This window comes from Ctenopharyngodon idella, chromosome 11 (genome assembly GCF_019924925.1).
Source record: "Ctenopharyngodon idella isolate HZGC_01 chromosome 11, HZGC01, whole genome shotgun sequence".
NCBI lineage: Eukaryota > Metazoa > Chordata > Actinopteri > Cypriniformes > Xenocyprididae > Ctenopharyngodon > Ctenopharyngodon idella.
In genome coordinates, this window is record NC_067230.1 from 10,872,985 (window position 1) to 10,897,090 (window position 24,106).

General features: G+C 36.4%; 1 protein-coding gene across 5 annotated transcripts; it reads right to left on the reverse strand.

Annotated features, from left to right (window-relative positions):
- Positions 1-3: 3 nt before the first annotated feature.
- On the reverse strand, positions 4-23,768 carry pank4 (pantothenate kinase 4 (inactive)). Of its 5 annotated transcripts, none has more exons than XM_051911528.1 (19): positions 23,624-23,768; positions 23,107-23,201; positions 20,726-20,934; positions 20,417-20,600; positions 20,204-20,296; positions 19,952-20,105; positions 18,394-18,575; positions 17,995-18,076; positions 17,806-17,906; positions 16,043-16,198; positions 9,349-9,461; positions 9,041-9,128; positions 8,643-8,794; positions 8,482-8,537; positions 7,404-7,453; positions 5,520-5,624; positions 5,319-5,419; positions 2,202-2,270; positions 4-2,096 (listed from the first exon to the last, which is right to left on the reverse strand). In XM_051911528.1, the coding sequence occupies exons 1-19, from the start codon at positions 23,739-23,741 to the stop codon at positions 1,868-1,870; spliced, it is 2,337 nt and encodes a 778-aa protein (XP_051767488.1). In that variant the 5' UTR covers positions 23,742-23,768; the 3' UTR covers positions 4-1,867. The 5 variants fall into 5 exon arrangements, with proteins under 5 accessions (XP_051767488.1, XP_051767492.1, XP_051767491.1 ...); XM_051911532.1 differs by having other exon boundaries at positions 23,119-23,201; positions 23,641-23,766; XM_051911531.1 differs by having other exon boundaries at positions 23,641-23,766.
- Between the last annotated feature and the right edge of the window lie 338 nt (positions 23,769-24,106).

Genomic DNA, 24,106 nt, shown 5'->3' on the forward strand with positions numbered 1-24,106 from the left:
AACTGAGTGAAGACAGTGTAAAATATATTTGACATAGAATTACATGATTGTCAAGTGAGTATAATTCTCTGAAATCTCAAGAATGCATCAAGATATGCAAATAAACAGTACATTTTTATGTACAAGTTTACGTTATATTTACACTAGATTTTACAAAATCTCACAATGCATTAGTAAAGTAAGCCTTTGGCCAGATGATAAATATGGACAGTACAAACAGCTTTAGGCTGAGAGAGATCCTTGTTTCCACAACGTCTGTGATGAGCATATTGTAAAGCTACCACAAGACTGACTCCTGAACGTGTCGCATTCTAGACTATCAGTCCAAAACCTTTAGTCAGAATGATGGCGTACACACTGCGCTTAAAATACAACATAGCTTGTCAATTTGTATGCAATTCATGACACATTTTGGGTTTTTTGGGCCACACATGTAAATAATGCATAAACACATAAGATATATTGAGAGAACCAACCAAAAAAATTGATGTGCTTCTTGCTCTGTAACATATCTCTGAAATACTGTGCTTTTAACATTTAGTGCCCACAAACTATTGATTGTGTTATAGATTATCTTAAAAAACCATGAATGGATTTTTCTATTTCGCATACACAAACTGTCTGTCTCTCTCTCCCATCCAGAAAGAGCTGTGATAGTGAGGCAATGCTGTGCTGTAGAACCCTGAAATGGATTTTATATTACAAAGATTTCCACAGACGGTAGAAAGCAAGAGCTGCATCAGATTTGAGGACAAATGCAGTACAGTATAATGACGGAATATCTGAAGCAGGCACAGCAGACTCTGTTCCCTGTCATTTTTTCCCCTAATCAATGGCTGATAATTTAAAGAAAAAGAGAGAGAGAGAGAGAACCCTGAAAGTCTAGTACATTAGCATTTGTCTTTATCAAGAAAGGTATTTGTATAGGACTAATTATAATACAACACTGACACCTAGTGTTATTGGATGCACAACTCATTAAAAAATGTGTTATCTTTTGTCTATTTATATTTAAATAGTTACACCATTTTATCTATCATATTCAGACAGTGGCCAAAAATAAATAAAAAATAAATCAGAATCCATAAATTGTTACTTAGTTTTTCCAAAAACCAAGCCAAGCATGCTATTTTGAGTAAGAAGCTTTTGATATTAACTTCAGTTGGGTCGCCACTGCTAATGTATTAAAACAATACAAAATCATTGTCGCTACAAAATGTTGTCATGGGAACAGAGGTGCTAGCCATTAAAAGACAATGCCAGCTGAATGAGATATGAATCAGTATGGCAGTAACAAAAGCAGTGAGTGAAATAATTAGAAACATACCAATTCTGTTTGAAACCAGATTGCTTGTCAAAAAAAAAAAAAAAAAAAAAAAATACACAAAATGTGTTCATTAAAAAGACTTTGTTTCAAAAGAAAGAACCATATTTAATTAACACAGGTTTATACTTTTAAATATATTGTTAAATCCAACAGGATTAGGGCTAATTCAAAACTGTTCATAAAATATTATATTTGTCATTGCAAATACATCCTGAATCCAAAGGAAGGAACCTTCAGCAACAGAATCTGGTCTGAGAACAATAAAATTCAATCTCATCAAAAGAAAAAGCCCCTACAGCTGTCATCCAATTGTTATGAGGGAGGCTACAGCAGACGTGCACATTCAATTTCAGAGCAGGCACACACGACCACCCCTTTATTATTGATTTTGATTAAAAAAAAAAAAAAAAAAAGGAAGCAAGAGCAAAAGAAAACCTCAAATACAATCATTATGTCAATCTCAGGAAGAAGCACAGAAGACCAAGCAGTGCTCTTTCCTTTTGGAGCTAGCCATTTTACCTCTAAAACCTCTTTATTTCCCTAATGATGCCCTCGAGATTTAGAAGGGACCTCGTACTTGAAGACTACACTGAAGATCTTGCCTCCAAGACGCTCGGCCAGCCAGGAGTTCTTTATGACGGCTAGTTTAAGACTTTCGCAGCTGAGCATGGCGTAGTAGTTTGTGTGGATGGCCCGACCCATACCTTCAATGATAACCAGATCTGTGCCCCGCTCCCTGACGACTGTGGCCAGGACTTTGTCCAGGCGACTGAAGAATGAAAAATAAAGGAAGAGGACATGGTTTTAAGCAGTAATTCTGTTACACTCCAACAACTGAAAACATATAGGCCTATGGGGGGGAAACATATTATACCTCAGGTCTAAACAAGGAGAACTAGAACCATTCTGCACCAAAGCAAGTCTGTCCTCTTTGAGTGCAGCCCTGAAAAAGGGAAAATGGAAACATGGTCAGTCTGCTGTTACCATGTTATAGCAGTACAGTGTAAAGAATAAGGGTGTAACAGTTCACAATATTTATTTTTCAAAGTAACCTCTTTACCACGCTTTAAAGGGTTAGTTCACCCAAAAATGAAAATTCTGTCATTAATTACTCACCCTCGTGCCGTTTTACACCCGTAAGACCTTTGTTGATCTTCGGAACACAAATTAAGATATTTTTGTTTGAATCCGATGGCTCCGTGAGGCCTACATAGGGAGCAATGACATTTCCTCTCTCAAGATCCATAAAGGTACTAAAAACATATTTGAATCAGTTCATGTGAGTACAGTGGTTCAATATTAATATTATAAAGCGACGAATATTTTTGGTGCGCCAAAAAAAAAACAAAATAACGAATTATTTAGTGATGGCCGATTTCAAAACACTGCTTCAGGAAGCTACGGAGCGTAATGAATCAGCGTGTCGAAGCCGTAGTTCGGAGCGCCAAAGTCACGAGATTTCAGCGAGATTTTGGCGGTTTGACATGCGATCCGAATCATGATGCGACACACTGATTCATTATGCTCCGAATTAGTGTTGTCACGGTACCAAAATTCCAGTAGTCGGTACCAATACTATAAAAATTTTACGGTTCTCGGTACCAATTTCGGTACCACAGCAAAATCTGTTGGAACTATTTTACTATTTTATATAGCCTATTTTAAAAACATATTAAATATGGTAATCATACATATAAATATTTGGAGCTTGTGTGTATGTTTGTGTGTGTATATATACCTCAATGAAATAAATTTTGAAATAAAAAAAACAAAAAAAAACAAAAAAAAAAAATGCTCAAACATCCATTTTGTAACAGACACGCGTGTTTATTTTAGCTATTCCTTCAATGAAACGACACACTACAGCCTGTAAAACTATGGAATAAATATTGGTAAATAATGGTAACCTAAATAATAAGAAAGTTAAATATTATTTAAAAAAAACATTCGTTTTTTATTTCTACAAAAAGATGCATCATATAGCCTACTGCTGTGCTCTTTGAGAGAGATGTGGGACACGAGCAGGAAAGAGACCATTTCTCTTTAATAATATCTTCATGTTATCTCCTGATGTTACAAGGAGTTGACACTTGTTGTAAAAGGTCTGAAGAGCGAGTTTTATCTTCAGGCATTCAGGCTATGTTTGATTTAGCGCTGCCAGAGAAAGCAAAAGTGAAAATCACCAGCGTGTGTGAAAAGCGCTATACAAATAAACTTGACACGCTTTATAAAGTCTAATAACAAGCACAAACTGTGTTAAATAGAAATTGACGTGCAAGCAAAAAGGTTTCTGTCCTATGGTGTTTTTTCTACTTTACCACAGTGAAGAATGCGAATAGCCTATAATAGGCCTAAAAGCGAACGAAAGGAAGAAACGTTATAATCCCCTGCGTGAGTGAAGATTTGGGAAAAGAAACAGAGATTCCATGTTCAGTGGAATAACTAGGCTAATGGAATATTGTTAAATTCTCTGCTAATCGGGTGACCAGATCGCGATTCGCAAAACAGAATACAAAGCTTAAATTTATGGACTCACGTACCTCTCTCATTCGGCATGAACCAAAATGTTTCCATGGCTGCGATGTCACATTTAATTGCTAACCTATTATTTCTTTTGTAAACAAAGCTTTGTGCTTCACTCGTGTCATATTCAAGTAAATACTGGCACAGTCCTATCAGTGGGTACCGAATATACCCGGATTCTCAGTACTACCGGTACTACAGAAATGCTGGTATCGTCACATTTTCAAAATTTCAGTACCGACTTGGTACCGAAGTACCGGTACTTTTGACAACACTACTCCGAATCTTCCTGAAGCAGTGTTTTGAAATCGGCCATCACTAAATAAGTCGTTATTTTGTTTTTTTTGGTGCACCAAAAATATTCTCGTCGCTTTATATTATTAATATTGAACCACTGTACTCACATGAACTGATTTAAATATGTTTTTAGTACCTTTATGGATCTTGAGAGAGGAAATGTTATTGCTCCATATGTAGGCCTCACGGAGCAATCGGATTTAAACAAAAATATCTCAATTTGCGTTCCAAAGATTAACGAAGGTCTTACGGGTCTGGAACGGCATGAGCGTGAGTAATAAATGACAGAATTTTCATTTTTGGGTGAACTGACCCTTTAAGCTTCAACCTTTTAAAGCCTAAGGTATCAAATTTGATTTACAAACTCCTAAAGCCTCTAAATTATCAACATGATCAAAACTTTGCTGAAATCCTGTTGTATACATTTTTTAGCAAGTAAACTTATATTTTATGTAAGTATTCTGCTATACTGTTATAAAATCTCAATTAGTTTTATGAGCTCTATATTCTCACATCATACTATTTCATATGAGCCATAGAAGCATGATGTCTCATATATTATTAAAAAAAAAAAAAAAAAAAAAAAATTGAGATTTTGTCTAAAGGGTCAATAAACTGTTCCATTTAAATAAATGAGATTTTCTGACTATTATATGTCAAGATGCTGGAGCAAAATGCACCACACTGTAAAATTACTGTTAAAAATTTACATTTTTCAGTTAATATTAATAACTAATAATTTAACATTTTGATAGAAAACATCTCTATGTTATCACTGAAGTTCTGTAAAAAGGTGCTTTTTGGTAGGGATAAAATTTAATCAAAAAAGATAATCCAAGGCACACTTCTAATTCAAATTTTTAAGCCTTTTTAAAAAGCCTATTAAACTAGCTATTTCATAGTAAAAACATTTATATTAAAAAAAGAAAACAAACAATGGGTATCTTTAGTGCTCATAAACTGGTTTGTCACAAATTAGCTCAATGACAAGCGACTTGAGACAGAGGGCACGGACATATACACAAACTCATTCTATTGATGTGCACAAAGACTGGCTGCTATTCTCATGTTACATTATCTACACTCAGGTTTACCAAAAAAATAAATAAAAAAAAGTAATCATTTTTTTAAGGGAACCTTTTCACCACAGGTAATAAGGGTGAGAACTCACTGAATGACAGGGTCCATGGCAGCTATTCTCTCAGTTAGGATCTGCAGCTCACTGTTAGTGACATCATTTAGGGCAGGGCCTGAGTTACTGGCAAGCACAACCTAAAAGCCAACGTGCTCACATGTGTAACTAAAACTCAAAGAACACATTGAGAAGAGCCAACAATTACAATTTTCTTCTGAGACATTGTTGTTGACTTACCTCTGTGCCTCGGATGAGGAGTTCTCTAATGAAAGGGAAAACCCCGAGAATAATGTCTATTCCACTATTATCTACGAAAAACAATGCACATTTATGAGGAGGACCCTGTAAGAGAAAGCCAGCAGGCACAGTGTTCAATCAAGACCCAGGAAGACTTCATAGATTGTTTAACATGCCAACTATTACATTTTTTTAAATTTACACTTAAAATTTACATTTAAAAAGTCATGACATGATTTTATTTCCATTTCCCGCTCTCTCCTATTCTTGTAAATCGACAATGAACAGAGTTGCCAGGTCTGTGTAACAAAACTAGCCCAATGGCCAATCAAAAATAGCCCAAAAGTAGCCAAATTACCATATAATTAGAAGAATATAAAATATTTCAATACAAGCATTTCAGTCAAATATAATGCCTCTTGCTGCTTCTGATTGCTTTTAGAGTCTTTGTTTTTGGTCTAGGATCAGTTTTCTCCATAATAATAGCATACTGGTGAACCAGATTTGGCAAACGATGCAGTGTGTATCTCAAAGGTTTCTATTTACAACGCGTTTTGCAGCGTTGAGCAATGTAGCCAATCACAAACATATCTGTTAATTTCTTGAACGCAATGGCCAATCAGAGGTGTTTAAGTTAGCACTGAAAAAAAAAAAAAAGGTGTTGAGAGGTGAGTGCTTTCTGAGTTTTACACGCTCGCAAATCCTCTCATTATAAAGAACAATTATGTAAATAGATTCAATGTGCAGTCAGCTTCATTGATTATAACAGAACATTGTGAGACTGCGATGAGCTTAAAAAAAAAAAAAAAAAAAAAAGTGTGACAGCTTTTTAGTGATTATAAAAGGGAGCACTCCTTACACACTTTCTGCCATGCCAAATCCTGCGTACAGTATGCTTGCTTTTCTATTACAATTAACAGTGGTTTGTGAACATAAACGCTTCAATAATAAATCATTTATCAGGAGCGTTTATGCTGGGATGTGTAGATTGTGCGGTTTTGTGTTTTTAAAGGGTAAGTGCATCTCCTTAGCCATACCCTGGAGTTGGTTCGCCATCCGCCTATGATTAAGAACCAAACTAAAACACATTCCCGAATCTCAATCATGTTTTTTGTTTTGTTTTGTTTTGTTTTTTTGATTAGATAAAATGAATGGAGAATATCTTGTGTTTTTCTGTAGGTGCATGGCCATTTCCGTGGGATCGGCGCCTATGGTGAGTAGTAAAGCAGTTTTTTTTTTTTTTTTATTATATAATTACAAAACATTTTCAAGGTGAAATCATTGTTCAATTTATAATACCTTTCAGCATTTTGTGTGGAAAGTTTTAATTCATACAAGTAATAAAAAAAATATTATTCAATTAATTGGTTAATGGCCTGTTATCTCACTTTAGTTGGTATCGACAAGATCCATTATCAGTCAACCTCTAATACAGATTATTCTAAATGAGGGAGTGCGTGCCTGCAACAATTTATTAACATTTTTTTTCATTTATTGATACTCAAAAAACCTTTGTGTACAACTTATACTACTTACTTGATTTGTAATTATATACATCATAAAAATGACTTGCTCTTAATTATTATTAAAAAAAAAAAAAAAAAAAAAAAAACTACTTGTTTCTAAGGCCCCAGGGAACATGTGTACATTTAGAACACATTTTAGCTTGATTTAAATCAATCCTGATTCCTGTGCAGATTTTACAGTACACACAACTGTGTGTGTAAATAAAACCAAATGTCCTGTTGCATCTCTTCTCATTAAAAAAAGAAGAGATACTATTATATTGCACCTTGTGTGAACACAGTGTATTAGTGCAGCTAACTATAAAGTTCAATATGGCATTTGAGAGACTTTAAAGTCATTGTCGATTTAAGATCTGACCTTCATTCTCTCAATCCATTGGTTGTAGGCATCCACAAGCCATGGCCTCTCTGGGAATATAAAATGTTCAGTATATAGAAATCTTAAAAGGTATCAAAATATATACACTACTGGTGAAAAGTTTGGAATAATTCTTTTTTTTTTTTTTTGATCAAAAATACAGTAGAAACAGTAATACTATAAATAGGATTACAATTTAAAATAACTGTTTTCTATTTTAATATACATTTTCTATTCTATTATATTTAATATATTCTATTTTAACATATTTTAATATAATTATTCCTGTGATGGCAAAGATGAAATTTCATCAGTCATTACTCCAGTCTTCAGTGTCACACAATCCTTCAGAAATAATTCTAACATGCTGATTTGGTGCTCAATTGTTATCAATTATTATTGGTGCTCAATTATTAACAATGTTGATAACAGTTTTATATTTATGTGGAAAACATTATACTTTTTTTCAGGATTATTTAATGAATAAAAAATTGAATAGAAAAGCATTTATTTTAAAGAGAAAAGTTTATGAATTTCTTTGTCACTTTTGATCAATTTTTAATGCATCCTTGCTGAAATAAAGTATTAATTTCTTTAAAAGAAAATAAAGAAAATAATACTTTTATTCAGCAAGGATACATTTTTTTTTTTTAAATCTTACTTACCTTTTGAATGGTAATATATCACAAAAATATTAAAAGCTAAACTGGTTTCAACACTGATAATAAAAAATGTTTCTTGACCAAGTCAGCATATTAGAATGATTTCTGAAGGATCATGTGACACTGAAGACTGGAGTAATTATCAGGGTTTTTCCTGCACTGAAAATATTTTGGTGGCCAAAAACAGACAACAGTCTTAAAATGGACAACAGTTCTTTTGAACTGTAATAATAATTAATAATAATATTGTAATAATATTATTGTTTTCAGTGTATTTTTGATAAAATAAATTGAAATTATTCCAAAAGTTTTGTACGCATAAAACACATAAAAGTGTTTATCATTTATCAGACAAAGAAATAATTTGTAATTTAACATTTTATCACTATTATGTGAAAGGGTAAAAGTTTTCATACCTTGTAGTTGTTGTTTTGCTTGTTCAAACCCAAAGTCTGGATCTGATTCAAGCACGCTGAAAAACAATTAAAAGTAAGAATATTCCCCAAACAAACAAACAAACAAATCTTTAAAAAAAAAAAAAAAAATCTTCTCCTAGCATATTTGTTAGTACACTCACTCTGACACTGCTTTGGCTCCCCAGTCGAAAACGTTGCCGGCCAGGAGGCCTTTGACCAAAGTGAACTGTCTTTGCTCCCAGCTCAGCTCCTCTACTGACTTCACCACCTTTAGATAGTATTTCAGGGCCATGTCATTCTCTTTCTGCTTGATCTGTAAGGAAAAATAGAGAATTAGACTGAGTCAGATAATTCTCTGTTGGCCACTAGCAACTAAAAAAACACTCAACCTAAACAATGGTTTAACCACTGGAAAATAGACAAACAGATGCACAGAGATAGATATTGAAACAATCTCATAACAGACAAAATATGATTACAAGATTTTAAATATGAGATTGTGGGGAACTGATGTAATTTGAAGCACCACAGGCAAGGTGAAGGATGATTCAATGTAAACCTTAGAGTAGGGGTCAGGAAAGTTGAACTCGTTTAAACAGTGTTCTCTTGTGTCTAAAAGACTTCTGACGGTGAGGGATCCATAAGCACTAGAGATGAGAGGAGAGGCAAGCTACATTAGAAGAGAGAAACACTCATCCAGCAACACTCAAGCGTGCACACACACACACACTACAAGACTGTAACTCATAAAACATCCTAATCGCTACTAAGATCTTGTTGAATATTAAGCCACAGATACATCAGTCAAGCTGAAGAATGAACCCATGATGAGTCATGGCAGAGGTTGAAGGTTCATGGTGGTCTTACAAAGGCTGGTGCCGGAGAGTCTGGAGTTTGTGACGGTATTTCTGACGAAACTTTTCTGCCCTCTCCACAGCCTCTGGTTGGTCTTTCTGGCTAGCCACAGCTCGCTTCACCACCTGTTAAAAAAACAAATTGAAGTCATTAACATGTGCAAGTTTGGGATATGACAGAGTAGAACAGGGTGTAACAGACCGCTAATTTACAAAGGAGAGTTTATAGTCTGTATTGATTTATTTGTACTAAGCTGCCTTGAAGGACTTTTATTTTGATACGGACTTGACATGCAACATTTGGACTGTATAAAGCTTGACCCATTTCCGCCAGGTGTGTGTGTGTGTGCGATACAATTACAAAAGTAATTGTAACTATCGTTTTATTGTGATGATGGTTATTGTGTAGGAGTTATACAGTGTTTTTTTTTTTGTGTGTGTGTTTGCAAAAAAGTGTGTGTTTACTATAGCTCTTACGATGTCTACATGAGTGTCACGAATAAAACACTAATGGAAACATCAGTTTAAGGAGTATTTGACCATCATTCCAGTGGGGTAGCAACACAGGGGTATTCAATTAAAGTTCCAAGAGGTCCGGTCTCTATATTTCCTTTCCAGTGGAATACCTTTTTTTAGAACACTTATACATTTCCATCGGGGAAGCCGTAGTACTCTGTAAAAGAAAAAATCCTAAACACTCAAAATAGTCATCAAAGATGAGAATCCCCGAGCCAAAGCAGTGATGTCTAAGAATTTTTACCAAAAACAAAAAAAGTCCATTTAATTTCTCCCAACTGAATATGAATATAAAAAGGTAAAATCAGATGTTTTATCAGGCCCCTTTTTCTTCTTCTTTTCTTTTTTTTTTTTTTTTTTCTACATTTAGACATCTACAGTACGTGTATGGCACAAAGAAGGCCTTTGGACTGAGAAAACATACTGGGAGTGCAGGCTTTACCTCTTAAAAAATAATTTGGTGCATTCTCTTCTTTAAGCAAAAGTATGTTTTGCTGCTCACCAAGTATCTGCTACTGTTAAAATAACCATGTCATCTGCAGCTTTTAATGTGGCGCTATACGTCTTTAGCAGGAGAGAGAAACAATGCACATAGAGCAGAAAGGGCTTGAATGAAGGGTGTTTGGCTCCAGATAAAAATATTAGAGGATGTGGCGCCGAAAGATCATGACCGTAACGACCCTGACCGCTTGTGGTGTGAACCGCACCGTTGTTTTGACGCGTTGCTCACTTTAATCTGTATAAACGGTAAAATGCCGCAATTATGTCAAAGGTCCAGATGGAACCAAGCTGGGGTCCAGAACCAGACCGTGGTCCGCCATTTGAATACAGCTGGAACAGAAGCTATGAAATTTACTGACTATATAATCAATAAAATATATATAGTGTACAGCAAACCTGACACTTCTAATCTCAGCCTCTGACTGCAAGCCACCAAAGTGCTACAGAACATGACGCTAACAACACAAATGTCATGGCTTCGATTCCAATGAACACATTTAGTGAATGCAAGGTATACATTTCATCTACAAGTTGCTTTGGATTGAAGAGTCTTCCCAATTAGTAAGTATAGAAATCCGATCATAATGGCTAGCTTTATACTTTCAGGAAACACATAGCAATTCTGTGGAGGAACTACATATATACCTAATTTTTTTTGCTCACCACGTATTTGCAATGGAATTGTGTGCTGGAGACAGCTTTATTCCGCTTGCTGCCAATATACACAAGCACACACAAAAACATCAAACAAGTATATAAACTTGCATAAGGCTTCATGGTTGAAGCAAAATACAAAGGCAATCGCAGGCGTCATTGCACAGGGCATGCACAGGACAGTGAAAATATACGATAGTATTTAAGTGTTTTCTAGTGGTGTAATGATTCACTTGTTTTCTCGATCCATCGATTGCAAATCCTGTCAATGCATATGAATTGATCTTGAAACATGGATTTTTGAATCGTCAATTGTTTGTTTCGGTCAATAACTGAATTAAAAAGCTAAGAATCAAATTAATTGTGATTCGATAGTGATTCAATTATTAAATTAAATTATATGAACATTAATTTATTACATGCGTCATTTGACTAATGTGATCGCTCCGTACCATGCCCGGGCGAGGTATGCCGAAGGCATGGTGTGCATGCAGTGTGATCGCTAACAATCACGCTCGGGCTCGGGGGAACTGTACTTAGTGTGAGCGAGTGAGTGAATAAGTGAATAAGTGAATGAGTGAATAAGTGAATGACTGAGTGAGTGAGTGAGTGAATGAATGAATGAAAGAGTGAGTGAGTGAGTGAGTGAATGAATGAATGAGGCATTTATATAGAGCCTTCTTATGTACTACTGTACACCCAAAGCGCTTTACAATCATATCGGGGGTCTCTCCTCAACCACCACCAGTGTGCAGCATCCACTTGGATCCACTTGGTGTGAGTACACTCTTAAGCTGCCAACTCATTGCATGTCCACTACTGCTGAACTAAAATGCTTTCCTTGCTTGGAAACTTCACCACTATTTTCTATAAGAAAAATTACTGTTTTATGATTATCATTGTTTACATGGGCGAGCAGAAGATGCGTTTTGCATATACTACAAAAAATGCTGAAAACTGGAAAGTTACACTAACATGAATGTCTAGGTTACTATTGTAACCCCCGTTCTATGAAGGAGGGAATGGAGACGTTACGTCGATACTGACGTAATGGGGTCACCTCCAAGTGGTACAAAACGAGCCAATCAAGATTGGCCAGTGAGATTTACATGCAGAGTCACACCTACCCGGCACATACGGGTATAAATAGGAGCGGAATACTCACTTCATTCATATATTGCTGAGGAGCCGAGAGAGAGGAAACCCGGCCATTCATTGGTGGTTCAGGGCTATGGCAAGGGGCTGTAACATCTCCGTTCCTGGGGTTACAATAGTAACCTAGACATTCCCATTCAGTCAGTCACGTTCGACGTTACGTCAATACTCACGTAATGGGGTCCCTATGGAAAACCATAGCGACTGAATCGTGTCACAAGTGTTGGAGACGCAGATGCGGTCAAGCCGCGGTATGCCCAATAATAACTGCCACTCACAAACTTTGTAACCTACCCAGCGCCTGAAGTAAGCCTGAGAGAAGTCCTCCATATCCAAGCGGATGGAAGGGACAGGGTTTTACTCAGAGGATGGTCGAAAGTGCTGTTCCTACCCCAGGGAAGTGTGCTTCGGAACTCGATTCCCACGTTTTCAGCCAGACCAAAATGGCAGGGAAACGTTCCCAGGGAGGGAAATGGAGCAGCAAGTGAGAACCCGTGGCTATCTACTTATCGACAGCACACAGGAGGACACCGGGTCCACTCTGAGATTATAATACCTCACGAATGTGTTTGGTGTCGCCCAGCCCGCAACTCTGCAAATGTCTGCCAGAGAGGCTCTGTGCACCAACACCCAGGAGGAAGCAACACCCAGAGTGGAGTGAGTTCTCACCCCTAGGGGAACAGCTCACCTTGGGACTTTTACGCCAAGGCGATGGCATCCACAATCCAGTGGGCCAACCTCTGCTTGGAGACAGCCTTTCCCTTCTGCTTATGTTCACTGATCAATGTTTACATGCAAATAAAATTAAATCTGTTCATTATAACAAGCGACCGATTCTCTTCAAAAAATTTGGACTGGATTAGTGGATTAGTTTTCCGATCTCTTTATGAAGCTTTTGAAGTGTTAAAGTGGTAGTTACAAAGACAGTCAATGGAAGGAAATCTGACAGCATTCTGTCATCAAAAAGATCTTGTGTATTGAAGATTTGTATTCTGAAGATGAACGAAAGTCTTACGGGTTTGGAACGACATGAGGGTGAGTAATTAATGACAGAATTTTCATTTTGGGGTGAGCTAACACTTTAAAGATGGCTCAGACACACTAAAACCGACGTGTGTGAAATGTGCTATACAAATTAACTTGATGCGCCTTACCAAGTCTAATAACAAGCACAAACTGTGTTAAACAGAATTTGATGTGCAAGCAAAAAGGTATCTGTCTTACAGTGTTTTTCTACTTTACCACAGTAAAGATTGCAAATATAATAGGCCTAATTAAAAGTGAACCAAAGTAAGAAATGTTTATAATCCCCTGCGAAAATGGGTGAGACGTGAGTGAAGGTTTGGAAAAAGAAACGAGATTCCATGTCCAGTGGAACAACTAATGGAATACTGTTAAATTCGCTGATAATTCGGGTGATTCGGGTGACCAGATCGCAAGCTTAAATTTATGGGCTCACATACCTCTCATTCGGCATGAATCCAAATGTTTCCATGACTGCGATGTAACATTTAAAGGGTTAGTTCACCTTTAGTTCATCTTTATAATATTAAGGTTGGACCACTGTACTCACATGAACCATTTTAAAATGTTTTTAGTACCTTTCTGGGCATCTGAAAGTGTTAATTATCTTGCTGGCAATAGAGGCCTCACTAAGCCATCAGATTTTATCAAAAATATCTTAATTTGTGTTCTGAAGATGAACGAAGGTCTTATGGGTGTAGAACGACATGAGGGTGAGTAATAAATGACAATTTTCATTTTTGGTTGAACTACCCCTTTAATTGCTAACCTATTATTTCTTTTGTAAACAAAGTTTTGTGCTTCACTCGTATCATAATATTCATGTAAAACAACATTCACATACACAAAAAAAGTGTTTTAGCGCATCACCGCCGGTGCTACTTAGCCACCGCAGTGGCGCTCTACCACCACTGTGGTGCGGTTGTCAAGTTTACCGGCACAGCCATAGGTCAGGCGCAGACGAGGGAAGTGAGTTCCGCGAACTCGGGTTCCGAACTGTGCTCCCAGTCCCAAGTATTCATCTTGAGAATCTCCGATCCCTTCCTAATGCCGGGTTCAGACTACACAATATTTTTTTCAGTCACGATAGTCACTGTGTCAGATTATATGACTTTGACTCTTAAAATTTTGTTGTGTTGTTGACAAGAAACATGTCAGACTACACGTTGCTACATGACCATTCATCGCGTGCCGTCTTTAACCACGTGCATGCTGTCATCAAAGAAGGCGGGACTATCGACTGACAGAAGGTGCCGTGAGCATAAACAAACAATGGCTAGCAGCGTGTTTTGCCCTGTCTTGTCATCAGAAAAGCCCAAAAGTGGACACATATCTGGACTGCATGAATATTTGGATTTCCTCCAAAGAGAACTGAGGTAACATATGTTTTATTTACTGTTTTTCATGGTAACTTTGTCTCTCGAGGAAACATCATAAACGCAGGAGTATTGTTGCCATAGCTCCACAAACATTCCACCTAGCAGGAACGATACCATTGTCTCTCTTTTGTTTCGGCATGTTTGAAAGCATGTAGGAATGTGTTTCTGTGCTTCTATTGGCCAGTGTCACACATGTGATTGAACTTGTTGTGGATTACCTAGAAAAAAATTAAACATGCTAGTCTTTTTGTCGTGAAGTCGTGAAGCATTGCAGACACGGCATCAGTTGTCGTCCACTATGACACACTACACGAGCTGAAACAATCGAATCTTGCATCCCGACGCCCAATGTCGTTTACGAATCCCCACGACACTCTACGTCAAGCATATCTTGGCAAAATCGGGCTAAAATTGTGTAGTCTGAACCGGGCATAATAAAACAGATGAACTTCTTCTCCTCTCCCGCATTAACAAGGGCTTTTTAAACTCTGCTGCATTGTGCTTTACTGAAACATGGCTGAGTTCCAGACAACACACTCGTGACATGTGGCCATGACTCTGTGTAAGTGGTTAACTGTACTTAAATCTCCAAATGCTTTTATGATACAAAATTAATGTAAACAGTCCGTTATATCTTACAGAAATAACGGACAGGACAAAACATCTGATATGTTAAAACAGGCCTGTGCAGCCTACTGGACCTGCAACTGTCTATGATGTCATCAGTAATTATCAAATGTCAATGCTGAGAAAAAGGAATATCCCTAACTGCCCTTTTCTGGAAAAGTTTCAGATACTTAACGCACTGTCAAATACTGAAAGCACTAAATAATAATTTTTATTTTATTTTTTTATTTTTTCCCTTTTAGTAATTTATATTTGCTTGTATGCTCTGAAGCTATATTTAGTTATTTTTAACATGCAATTGTTTAGAATGATTTATTTGTATTTTTTTTTTTTTTAAAGTACTTATAAGTAATTTCATAAAAATGCACAAATAAATTTATCATCCAAAGTTGGTAAACTCATTCATTAATTTATAAAAAAAAAAAAAAAAAAAAAAAGTAGATCAAGAATTGTTTTAGATGCGATTGTGATTCCCGGAATCGGATCAGATCACGAGGTGCCTGAAGATTCCCACCCCTACTACATTTTTCAGACCAGAGATTTATTTCTGTCCTGTTTCTAAATTTGAACTAATGGAAATCCAAGTCAACACAAATTTCCACTAATTTCTTGAGTGTTTCCTGTACATTGTTCATAGAAGGATACTGCTATGCTATTTTCCCCCATACTGGTCAATTATGGTTTCAGATTAAACACATTGTTAGCCGCTTTACATGACGGTCAGAAAATCCCAGTTGGTTGTTTTTGTTCAGAATAAGCCGCAAAAAATTTACTAGCCTTCAGGCCGAGTTGTGAGACTTGTATACTTATTTTCTCACAAGTTAGCACAGCAAATTAGCCTGGAAGTCTCACCCCATCCAATGCCTCCTCAAAGCAGAAGAGCCAGTACTCCCGAGCCAAAGCATCCTCAGTCAAGTCCACTGTGTCTGGGATATAAGAGGTTGGGTCCTGCAGCAGGGGGAGGTTCACTAGCTGCCTCTCCAGGCGGTCCATCTCCAACATGTCAAACTGAAGACAATGAAGGAAGTGGAGTAAGTACCCACAATGCACTAAATGGCAATTTGTGTATTCATCTGCAAAGGTACTGCAATACATCATCAGCAGAAATGCTGTTGACACCAAGAAGAAGTTGAAACAGCTTCCAACAACTCTTTCAGTCTTTAATTAAAAAAAAAAAAAAAAAAATTATCTGAAAGTCTGACTTAGAATAGTTTGCAAGAGCATGATTATAAAACACGAGGCTGTGAAAGCAGACTAATGAGTAAATGAGTTTTCCTGTTTAGTGTGATGTTTAAAGTCACTACGAAATCAAAATTGACTTTTTTTTTTTGTGAAATATTGAAGTATTTATTATAAATAATTATCCATGCCCATCATTGTGTTTTTTTAAATGAATGTGCCCTCATAACCTTTAATCAAAATAACTTCCCCTCCAAGGAAGAAAAGACTTTTGCAACTTCTGTTTCATGCTGACTTTAATGTCCTCAAAAACCTCCGTAGTACCATTTAGCCACCTGCTCAAGACAAGTAAAAGCTTTAAAAAATAAATAAAAAATTCACAAGGGGGTATTACTGATGTATTTTATGTTGTAGAATAAAACGTGAAAATATCTTGATCAGATCTTATTTCAGGCCTTTAACCAAACACCCATTAAAAAACAACATTGTCTTCAGGACGATGGAACTGGAAAGCTATAAATGCTAACTCGTTTCCTGGCTTTGGCCTACAAAAATAGGCCAAAACCAGGAAAATAGAGTGCCCATCTCTGCAGCACTCTATTTACTAGCCATACTCAACTGTTATTTGTGGTTGTAACCCATTCACAGAGACAACACAAAAAAAGTATACAAATCCAGAGCCACAGTGCTGCTAAATGGAAAAGGAGGCAGTGTCTTGAAACATGTTTAAAAGCTGAACTCGGCTCGGCATCTTAAAAACATGACACTCATGCATGCAACACTGAAAAAGCAGCGATGACAAGTGGCGCAATAGTAAAAGACGTCCATCTAGCATATGTTTAAGTTGGAAAACACACATCTGTGTGAACAGGTCCTAACAGTGTGATCAAAATGCCACCTTTATGACACATTTCCCACAGCAGTAACTGTCAAACATACAAGATGGAGAGTTCTTATATACTACTAGTTAAGGTGCACTCATGAAAAACAAATGCATCACACTGAATAATATCCATGATACAAAAATAACCTTCTGAGACTTGTATTTTCAGGAAATACTGCTACCAGTGATGGCACAACAGCTAGAGGATGAGCATTCTTGAAAGCAAAAAGCATCCAGAGAGAACTCAAAGAAAAGCCTGGATGGAAAAGTACTTACTGAAAACTGAGGCAAAAGGTTACGGAATAGACGGGGAAGATGGATGGAGAAGAAAAAAAAAAAAAGAAAAGAGATGAAATGAGAACATTACGGAGAACACAAAATAGGTCATGAAGGATAAGCAGCATGCATCTCAGTTGACCAAATCCATAAATATACTGCACTAAAGATATAATTCCAACTACAATCTACTTTGTCTCTCAAAAAAAGATGTTTCTTTAAAAAAAATACTGCAGCAGCAAATTTACGGTGGGCCTCTCTTTTTGTTTCAACTTACCGTTCCGCTACGAGCCCGCTGCACAGGATTTAAGTCTGGTGATACACTCATGAGACCAGAGCTGCCAGCATAGTTCTCACCCCAGCTGTACTGGTTAGGGTCTAACAAAAAAAAACAAGTCAGTAAAACAAACTACAATCCCTGCAGCAAGTACTAAACAGTTTGATTGTGTATATGACAATAACTTACTGTCTTCTTCTGCCCCCTTTAAAAAGGCCCCAATAGCACCAAGATATCCTTCATGTCTTAGAAATAAAGCCTGGACCTCCCCCTACAAATAAATCCAATTCTTTATCCAAAATATCCACACAACATAGCAGTATGTAATAAGATTTCTATCTTGAAAATGAAAGTGAGAAATAACATGTAGTCAGTGTTGTATTATATGATAAGAAATATAAGAGAGTGATAAGAGACACATTAAACTAGCTATGAAGGAAATCACTTCCCTGGGACAATAATCAATTAAACAAAATATTTGACAGAATGCCACGTTTGACCTGATCAAGTTTTCCAGCAAGCCATTTAACCATTATTGATACATTATTACACAGCTTATGAACAGATTAAAAAGAAACGGTTGGAGACCTTAGTGAAGAAGTTGATGCTATAGGTGATGGTGTGCATGGTGACAGGATGTCCTCGAATGAAGAATCCTCCGAAATAGACTCTGGTAAGGTTATGCAGTTTGGCGTAGAGGCAGGCCAGCTGTCCAATGTCATTGCTTATCATATGCAGTAGACTCTTTGCCATGTCTTCTTTGGAGAACTCTGAGTAATACATACAAATACAAAATGCTCATCTAAGTAAGTGGGATCTTATAACTCTCACGTCAGGGTTTGTCCTGGGTCAAAAATGGTCTTCGGTGGTGGCGGACGAACACGGTCATCCACACACACAGTACAAAGTACCCTACCCATGTGAATTGCCCAGTACTGACAATAAATCCAAAATAAATACAAAGAAACAGTTTGTAATACTAATTTATCCAATTTATTTATGAATTAAAAAAAGAATTACTGTCAGGACAGATCATAAAAAAAAAGTGTTTAGAACTATTTTATACTTAAAAATCTGTACATTTTTATGTAAAAAGTCACTGAGTGACTGCTTTGTAAAGTTAGTATTAAAATGAACAAAGTAACACATTATACAATACATAGAAAAAGTGGCAGGTCTATTATTTTGCATTTACACTCCAAGAATTAAAGCACAGATCATTTGACATGTATCAGATTGTTTTGTTCTGTCCATTGCTATGGTTATTACTGCCAGTCGGATTCAAATTGTGCATTTAAATATGGTTGTCAATCCAGAAGCTTTGCAATGTGTAGTTAGCAGCATGAAAAACATATACACGCTGCCATTATAATCGCTGAAGCTGCAAATTACAACGCGAGGTACACAAAGCTGCACACTTGTGAAAACTCCTGTTATAATCAATGAAGCTGTCTACGCTATGCAATGAATCACTTATTGACATTGTGTTTATACTTGGTTATAACTAAAGGATTTACTAGTGTGCAGAACTTATGCTGAACAAAAACTCCATCGTTTTGAGCAGTGTTGAGTGGATTCTGACTGACTTAAACATCTAATTGCATTCACGACACATGCTCAACAGATATGACTGTGATTGGCTACAAAGCTCAAAGCTGCAAAAACACGTTGTAAACAGAAAACTTTGACACTCTTCACAGGAGCGTTTTAAAGAAGCCTGCTATTAAATTAAATAAATCTTTTCCGGTGTGCGGGACAAAGGTTAATTTTGGTGGTCGGCTCTGGTCGCCAAAATATTTTCAATGCAGGAAAAACCCTGCAAGTAAACTATTCCTTCATTTGAATAAATGGTGCTAAACAGTGCATACCTAAATAAAGATGTTAAGCATGTTGTGGCAAATTCACCAGCCAGACACTCTGCTGGTCTTTGTTTTTATATTACATTAGACCTTCAAAAGGACCACTGCAGGTTTCTGTTACATTTCCCTCATACACGCCTTTGTGAAGCCAAAGACCTTTGGCTTCAGTTCACACTAGTAACACTGCCAACTAGGTGAAGGGTCAAATGACTCTTCCTGGGTGAGGAAAACAGATCATACAATAAACCGCCTCTCGTTACAATCAAAGCACATGATTTTTACTTTACCTTTGTCTGTGGTGGCTGATTTCCCAAAGCTACTTGCAATGAGGTCACCAGTTAAACCCAGGGACCCGTAAGCACCTCCATAGATGTCTTTAACAAGCATATCCACATTTGTGTGTTGTCCTTTGGAAGCTAACTGCAAAAGTTCATCAAACCTCTAAGACGGAGAATGGGAATGGAAATTCAAAATAAGTAAGTGCATGAAAAATAAAGAATAAACAGAAATTCCTAGTAAAAATTCACAAAATGAACCACCTTAGTTTTTGTGAGTAATGCTCCAAGACCCCAAAAAGTGCCACCACCTATAGAACTGCCACCAATACGCTCAAATTTGTCCTCTGATTCAACCTTCAAAAACAACATATGGACGCTACCTTTAGAAAGTCACAGAGTCCACAAACTCAGCATTTCTGTGTGTGTGTGCATAATGTCACAGAGACATGTAGATGCTGTTATATATGGATATACCTTTACTATTGAGACTCCAGAGCCAATATTTATAAGTAGGTATGGGAAGATGTCCGGGTGTGTATTCTGGAACCGGAATTCAGAATCAGCGTGTTTGGCATACACAAAAGCCTCATGTGGGATATTCTTCAGAACAAAGTTGCATCCCTTAATCAGACAAGTCATTTCATCCTCTTTGTCCACTCTAAGAGGAAAAAATAAATGATATAACTACCATTACAACAATTCACAACAAATGCTTGATTGTTTAAATCCTTGAACTCAAAGCGTGTCTGTTTTGTTCTCAGTAAGCTCTAAAACTCTACTTACTTTAGCTTTAACTTTTTCTCTATCAAGTCCTTGAACTTGTACGCCCCTCCACCAGTAGCTTTGATGACTTTGGTTTCTGTGTTAACCAAGTGGTCCTTAATGAAATCCAGGCAGGTTTCAATGTAAGCATTCTCAAACTTGATAAAGTGAAGACGGGCAGTAATCTCTTCCTGAACAGATATCTCATAAAGAGGGTCGCCATCTTTTTCCTGGAAACCAGTAAAATGAAAAATTATGCTACATGGTTAAATAGAAAGTAAAACAATTACATCCACAGGTAAAATAAAAAAAAAGACTTTAATAAATAATAATACAATAATTATATTTATTATTAATGATAATTATAAAACTATTGTTGTAACTAATGTTAACGTACAGAATCTTACTGTAAAGTGCTACTATAATTTAGATATATGTATAACATAATATCACAACTAGATTAAAATATGTTTTAACCAACATGATTTTAGATTTATTTTCAAAACATGCTCTGAGATGCGAGGCATTCTAAGGCAAGCTGCACTCTAATAACAGATGGAGAAGCACATATGTGGATTCTGTACTTATCCATAAAGCCATACACTTATAACTACGCCATTAGTGATTATTCATGGAGAGAAATTTATATAGGCAAATCCCCTTGTCAGGTCATTCTCACACGTACTGAGGAGGTGTATAATCCTATGCAGATACTACTACTGCAGCTACTGATTAGGCAAACACTTTATTACGTTCACACTGGTGTGTGTGGTGGTCTTTTGGTCCCTTTTCTGCAATTGTTCAACAACAAGACAATTTAACAAGAAACCAATAATAAAATATCTTTGTTTGCATTATACCATAACATGTATAATGTGTTAAAACCAAGTATATTGTTGTGTAACATGTTTACATTGCTTCAAAAATAATACCTATAATATAGTATGTTTATTTATTTTATTATTGCCATATCAGTATTTTCAAAAGGTTATTTTCACTGCCAAAAAATAAATAAACACAATATTTTCATTATTTTTTACCACAAAATTTTGATCAGCTATTAATTATTATATTATAATCATTACTAAATTAAATATTATTAAAAACTATTAATTATTAATAGTCACTTTTTTCATCAAATCCTGAGAAAACACTAAAAGTGTACTGATAGTGGTGGGCTCTGAGCTTACAGCTAACTCAGATAATTCTGTTTTGAGCAATTCGGACTACCAAAAGTGTTGATATTAGTCTGAAATTTTTACTTTGTAAATACTGATTTCCCTTAATTTGATGGGTGGACTTAGTTAAAAATAACACAGGCAATAATTTGCTCATGTACAGCGTGGTCACTGGTTAGTCAACCAAAGCAATGTGTAGTAGACACTGGCTCTTCTCATGTCACTTTTTTAACCTGTATTTCCCCCTCACATATACGTGCCATGCTTAAAGTCCTGTTCACACTGACAGCATTCAAGTGGTTGGTGGTCACAAATTCTAATAGGTCCTCATACACAAATTAAAAAAAAAAAAAAAAAACAGGAATGTATGATCGTTAAAACCCTGTGCAGTCAAAATGGAATGCACTACCTCCTGCAATACCTTGATAGACTGGAATCTAAGGCAAGGTTCCTATTTGTAGAATTCAGTTTAGACTAGTTTTAAGTTCAACACTACCAAGCAGGAACTGAATTCATTCACAATGGTGACAAGACAGCTGTCTATCTAGTGCAGCTGAACACACTTAAAACAGTGGAGGTAAATGTAAGCATTTTTAGACAAAGGCCCAGCAGAGTCAGCATATACTTGGTCACCAAATCAGACAAAAGTAGGCTACATCAGACAGGCAGTGCAACTAAAAGAATAATTGGTACCCTCTTTGTACTCTTGCCCTTGGGTAAGTGGTATAGAGCACTGAGCTCCAACACACACAGAAACAAGAACAGGTCCTTCCCTGAAGCCATACATGTCTATAAGAGACAGTTAACGGCCACTATTCTCTTTTACCGTTTACTGTGAAATATTCTGTTTTTATTCTGTTTCTGAAAAAGTACATAATGCAAATATACATTTATACATTTGCAAAACATTGTACCCAATTTGCTCACACATGTAAATCATTTTCTTTTTTTAATTTTTTATTCATGATATATGTTGTATATTTTATATCCAAGTGCTCAGAGACAGAAAAAAAAAATCCTTGCGTTAGTGCACTTGATCAATGAAGCTTTTCTGGTGCCGATATAAGTGACTGATTTATATAATTATTCAAGCTAACATTAAGTGATATTTGTTTTACTCTTTTGTACAGTTAATTAATTTTTCATCCAAATTCCTGAAAATGCCTCCAAACATAAGGCCCCTAATGTTATGTGCAACCATGGGGTTAAATGAGAAAATCTTACCTGCAAGCTTACCTTCGCTGAATGATCGAATGACCTTACTTTGGCAACTTTGTGCTGAACAGTGGAGTAATAGGCCAGTTTTGTCAAAGAGCCACCTGTCAGATAAGATGAGGTCAAATTGTTTCTTTATTCTATATTTATATACACTTAACCTTCTCTTATACGATAATTATTCTGTTACTAACACATTACACCAGGAGTTTCTTGAGTCCACCAAAACATCTGACAATTATAATCATGATTGCACTTTGCAGTCCAGAAGAACATATAAACCTCTCATCGTTCAGGTTTATTTATATAATCAACATTATTCAGTTGATATTTACAGCCTCGAAGACTCAATCAAAAGTGTTTGTTGATATTTCTCACATACAGTGAATGAACTGTCAGATTAGCAGCACGCGCTAACAGGTTTGAGCACAGCCCTGCCCAACAAACTCTGACACGTCCAAACTCCACAAGTGACTGTAGTACGAACAAGAAAAGAACAAGGTTGGAAGTTTGCATGTGATGATACCTATATCTATAGCGAACCTCTTGGCGTTCTCCAAATTGCGGAAGATTTCATCCGGAGGGAGTGTTATGCTCTTATCCATGCTGTGAGATCCTCTGTCCGCCCCTCCAGACAGCGCCATCTTACTGCGAATGTTTTGCAAACTGCGACGCAACGTGAACGACGCGTCAAAGCTCAGAGTTATCTCGAGATTTTACAGTAAAAGTCCCATGCGCAGAATAGAATAGAATAGAATAGAATAGAATAGAATAGAATAGAATAGAGTATGCCTATTTCCTTTTCAATCTGAAACATTTAAATCACCAACATCATTACCTCCATTAAATGAGAAGATTTATAGATTTCTGAGAATAAGAGGGTAACTTTTTAACATTAAAAAGGCACAGTTAACATTAAAATGATTATATTCATATACATTTCCATTTATTAACAATGTGAAGATACACAAAGTTATTTGCTGAGATTGTGGGTAATTGAAGAAAATGG

Excerpts from the sequence above, each read along its gene's own strand:
- pank4 (XM_051911528.1), bottom strand. The coding sequence starts at position 23,741 with ATGGCGCTGTCTGGAGGGGCGGACAGAGGATCTCACAGCATGGATAAG. Across the intron at positions 23,202-23,623 it reads GAGGTTCGCTATAGATATAG|GTGGCTCTTTGACAAAACTG; the intron begins GTATCATCACAT and ends CTTATCTGACAG. Across the intron at positions 5,420-5,519 it reads TCCTCATCCGAGGCACAGAG|GTTGTGCTTGCCAGTAACTC; the intron begins GTAAGTCAACAA and ends GTTGGCTTTTAG.